This window comes from Labrus mixtus, chromosome 16 (assembly GCF_963584025.1).
Source record: "Labrus mixtus chromosome 16, fLabMix1.1, whole genome shotgun sequence".
Classification (NCBI taxonomy): domain Eukaryota; kingdom Metazoa; phylum Chordata; class Actinopteri; order Labriformes; family Labridae; genus Labrus; species Labrus mixtus.
This window is the reverse complement of record NC_083627.1, coordinates 14,204,015-14,208,270: the sequence shown is the minus strand read 5'-3', so window position 1 is coordinate 14,208,270 and position 4,256 is coordinate 14,204,015. Positions and strand designations below refer to the sequence as shown.

General features: G+C 37.8%; 1 protein-coding gene across 1 annotated transcript; it reads right to left on the bottom strand.

Annotated features, from left to right (window-relative positions):
- Positions 1-1,587: 1,587 nt before the first annotated feature.
- Positions 1,588-3,375, bottom strand: nrsn1l (neurensin 1-like). Its single transcript, XM_061060219.1, has 3 exons — positions 3,254-3,375; positions 2,693-2,845; positions 1,588-2,214 (listed from the first exon to the last, which is right to left on the bottom strand). Exons 1-3 carry the CDS (start codon positions 3,311-3,313, stop codon positions 1,801-1,803), a joined length of 627 nt encoding a protein of 208 aa, XP_060916202.1. The 5' UTR covers positions 3,314-3,375; the 3' UTR covers positions 1,588-1,800.
- Between the last annotated feature and the right edge of the window lie 881 nt (positions 3,376-4,256).

The following is a 4,256-nucleotide window of genomic DNA, read 5'->3' as shown; positions in this document are numbered from 1 at the left end:
TGCTATAAGAAAAAATAGAAAATAAAAATAGGAGAAAGACATTACAACGAACCATATTTTTAAGAAATTGCATTTAATAGTTATTTACTATACTGTGTACCTTATATACCTGGCATTAATCTTTTGTATGTATTTTCTGTTCTGTTAATATCTCAATGGAAAAAAAAACACATCACCACAAAAAAACATTTTATACATACATTTAATATTATCTTGCTAACTGATATTCCTACAATATCCATAGTTTTACATTATGTGAATGCTTATTTTAAATTTTTCTTATTTCATTTAAAAAAAAACCAATTACATTGTATAACTTTAGCATTTAAGTTGCTGTCCTTTTTTCCGCCACACCAACTCCTTCGATTTTTTTTTATGGCATGTATTGCCTTTTTAGTTATTCAGTTTCTACATAATTTTTCCTCTTCCAGCTAATTTGAATGAATTGGATGACCTGATCAAGAAATTGGCCTGTGCAAATTCTTCTCGCGACAGTGCTTCAGTCACTTGCAACTACTGTACCTGCAAACAAAAACATGATTGGTGTGAAAATAAAGAGAGTGGAAATGCTGGGCCAATCAGAAAATAGTCTTTGTTCTGAGTTGAAAATAGAGCACTTGAAACCAAACTGTTGCCTGGATACACAGATTGTAGGCAATTATGGAGCCAGATTATAGTGGGGAGAAAATAGGTGATGTTGTCAATGGAGTACGAGCATGTACGTAGGCGCGTGGGTGTGGGTACGAGTGCATTTGTATGTGTCTGAACATGTGAGCAACACAGCATGCTTTGCTTTAGTGGATGTAAAAATGTAGAAATGCTAATTATTCTTCCAATTGTAGAACCTCTTTAATGTCCTGTGATCTGTGTATGGTGAGTGAAAAGCAAAATGGATTTTCTGCGGGATTAATGCTAAATCACTATCTTGTTTATTTTGAAAGAAAGAACAGCAACTATTTAAAATATTGATACAAATAAACCAAACAATGCCATCATATTGCTGCCCTTTTGAGTGATAAACATATCATACAGTCTTAGGGGAGCAGCAAAGGCGCCTAGAAACAAAAGAGCAGGTCCAGTGTCTTACAGCAATGCCCCATCCAATATGTCCCTTTCTGTAACAGTTCCCATTTACGCAGACATTCAGCCTTGTCACACCTGCTATCGGCCTATTGGTGGAACAACATCACACATACTCTGTGTTTGTTCCTTGTATACAGAAAGTAAGTAAGGCAGACAAAATACCTAACATTCCTGCCTTGAACAGGTTGCGTCGAACCAACATTATGTTTTTTTCCTGAGAAAAAGAAGGAGCTGGATGCTTAAGATCCTCCACTTGTCAGTCTCTCTATGTTCTCTCGACTGTACTATAATTATTGACGAGGGGACAATATATTCACACGGTTTGACTAACTGCAAATCACTTTAAACCATTGATTTTATTTGTGGAGCAGTTGTTACTTCAACAGAGGAGATAAATAACAAGAGTAGACAGTGCAACATAGTGAACTAGGATTACTACTTCTTCTTCTCTGGACTCTCCAGCTCTTCATTTTTCACACTGTCAAGACAGCTTTGTAAAAAAAATATGTAAATTCCGGCATCAAAGTCATTAACTTTTCTATCTTTGAAAATATTCAACCTCTTTGAGACGGTCCTGAGTCTTTTGTCTAAACGCAATACTATCACAAAACAACGCCCATTTAAAGAATAATTGATCGGAAAACCACTTATATAAGGTCCAAAGACTTAAAAACAAAAGAAAAGCCTGCATACGAAATGGCTGGGTAGCAATCACTTTTAAGAAGTGAACTGCACATTTTCCTCTTTCAACAGTGTTACTGGTATTTTCTCCTCTTTTGTACTTGGCGGCTCAGTAACTACCTCCCTTGGGATCCTGAATCCCCACCAGTTTGACCGAGACTTTCTTGTTTGTTCCCCAGGCCCTGGTCTGTAGAACAGCCTTTCTTTCAGATTGGACCTTGGGAGAGTCCAAACAACAACCCCTATTGCTGCCAGGGCTGAGCCGAAACAGGTGAGCCAGATCCCAGCTGCAGTGCTGAGGTGCAGCCCCCTGTTGAAGCTGATGGCTTGTGTGTCTACAAAGAACATTTCTCCCTCTCCAAATGACTCAATTCTGTGAGGAGTGGTGTAACAAACTGATAGGCTGGCAACTCCTGCAGTCAGTATCAGGAGACCCAAGGCCAAGGACACCTAGAAGGAGAAGGAGACAGACATAATAACCATTTGTGCAGCTCCTCTGGTGGCCGTATTTGCTTAGCACATTTCATTTCCTTCAAGAAAAAGGTCATTTTGTTGTTTGTGATGCAAAAAATACAAATTTGCAAATGGTCAGAGGGCTTAAATGTAATACAGTATCTCACCTTTACAAAAACCATGACGCTACTGCCTGCAGTTCATCATTTAGAGAAAACAGTTTAAAAATGACTGGATGTCCCTAAATTACATAAATACACAACAGTGAATTTGAAAAAACAGTTATCAGGTATACATTAGCCTTACACTACGTTATTACATTATACAACTGATGTCTAATAAGAAGGGAAAAAGACTTGTTTTATTAAAAACAATCTTCATGTATTGTCCAATTTAGTTATATGTTTGTCCCATTGAGTAAATTTATTGAATTGCATATAATGAAAGTAGATACTGGAGGGCATGATTTACGTACCTTCCAGATGGCTGAGTTCCACCATAGGGTTGACCTCTGGCTCTGAACAAACCCTTGAGAGTCTGGGTCTCTCTCTCGCATAGAGGAAGCGCACTCCTCATAGAAGTGGTGCAAATAGGACCGAACCCCAAACCGAAGACAGCTTGAACCTGCCTGTAAAGTTGTTGTTCACAAGATTGCCAAATTAACAGAGAAAACAAATCCCCAGTGATGCATCAGTCTGCATTGCTATTTATCCATCCAACAATAACTTATTTTATAGTAGATGCTAGAACAGTTGCTGTGACCTCATATATCATTACTATGTGTTGTAATAATATTTTCCAATGAATGATAATGTACTATCAAAAAAGCACAGGAAGTGTGATTTAGGGCAGGTCTGGGATATGTTGGCTTTTGTATTTATCTCACCCTTTTTCCACTTCTTTTTCATTGTTCTTACTTTAAATGTAAGCAGTTAGTTCCCTGTTTGTTACAAAATATTTCCACTAATGGCACATTACAGGGTTTTTTTTAATTAATAAAAATGTAGATATTCCCTAGGGGCGAACCATAGCTCACCTCATTACCATAGGTTTCCCCTCCTGAGACCGAGACACAAGTCTCAGAGCACAGAGCCATCACACCTTACACACCTTGTACACCTAGAGATGCAGACAAAAACTGGTGGTAAAACATATTCAGATTACCAAACACATCTACCGTACTGTTTGTGTATACATGTTAGCTGCTAGGTTGTTGCAACACAAACACTGTTTATCTGCTGAATATGGATTTCCCTCAATAAAAGCCTCCCTCCCTTAAGAGACTACTCATCAATCTTGTACCGTGCCATCAGGTTGCCCCAGTTATTGTTGCTGCCTGTGAACAGTTGACGACTACCTTGGCCCTGAGGTGGCTCCAACGCCACCCACAGATGAGTCACACATATGAGTGCATGCGCAAACCCATATGCGCACACATGTCACTGTTGTTATTCTCCTGAGGTTGTTTGATTGATTCCCTTCATTCTCTGCCTTCAAACTGTTTTTCTTGGTGGCCACACAGGCCTGATCTCAGTCTGTACTCTAGAATTACTTAAATCTGACAGAAGTGTGAAGCACAACCCTATAAACAAATCATCAGAGCTGAAAACCTGACACAGGAGTGTGTTTTTACCCTTCTCCAATGTCAAACTATTAAGCTAGGTACAGTGAGTTGTTACATACTATTTTGTGAGTCCATCTGATTTGTGTTTAAAAGCTTCATAATGTGAGGATATAAACAAAACTTTCAGAAACAAACATGTCATGCCAGTATGGTACACCCTATGTTACCTCATAATTCAGTTTTAAAAACACAGTTTCAGAACTGAGACATCATTTAAGCCTAAAGCAACTTATTACATTTTTATCTTTTGTTATAGGCTAAACACAAATTCATAAATACAACAGTCATCCCCAATGTTTTTGATCATTATTTATAAGTCCTGTAACAACACTTAGTTTTCTTCTAAAACTAATGGTTGAACTTTTTTTATAGTCTATTAAATTAATCTTTAATACTATGCTATAATGTATTGCCT

Coding starts and splice junctions, on each gene's coding strand:
- nrsn1l (XM_061060219.1), bottom strand. CDS start 3,313: ATGGCTCTGTGCTCTGAGACTTGTGTCTCGGTCTCAGGAGGGGAAACC. Junction 2,846..3,253: donor GGGAAACCTATGGTAATGAG/GTGAGCTATGGT, acceptor ACAACTTTACAG/GCAGGTTCAAGCTGTCTTCG. Junction 2,215..2,692: donor GGAACTCAGCCATCTGGAAG/GTACGTAAATCA, acceptor TTCTCCTTCTAG/GTGTCCTTGGCCTTGGGTCT.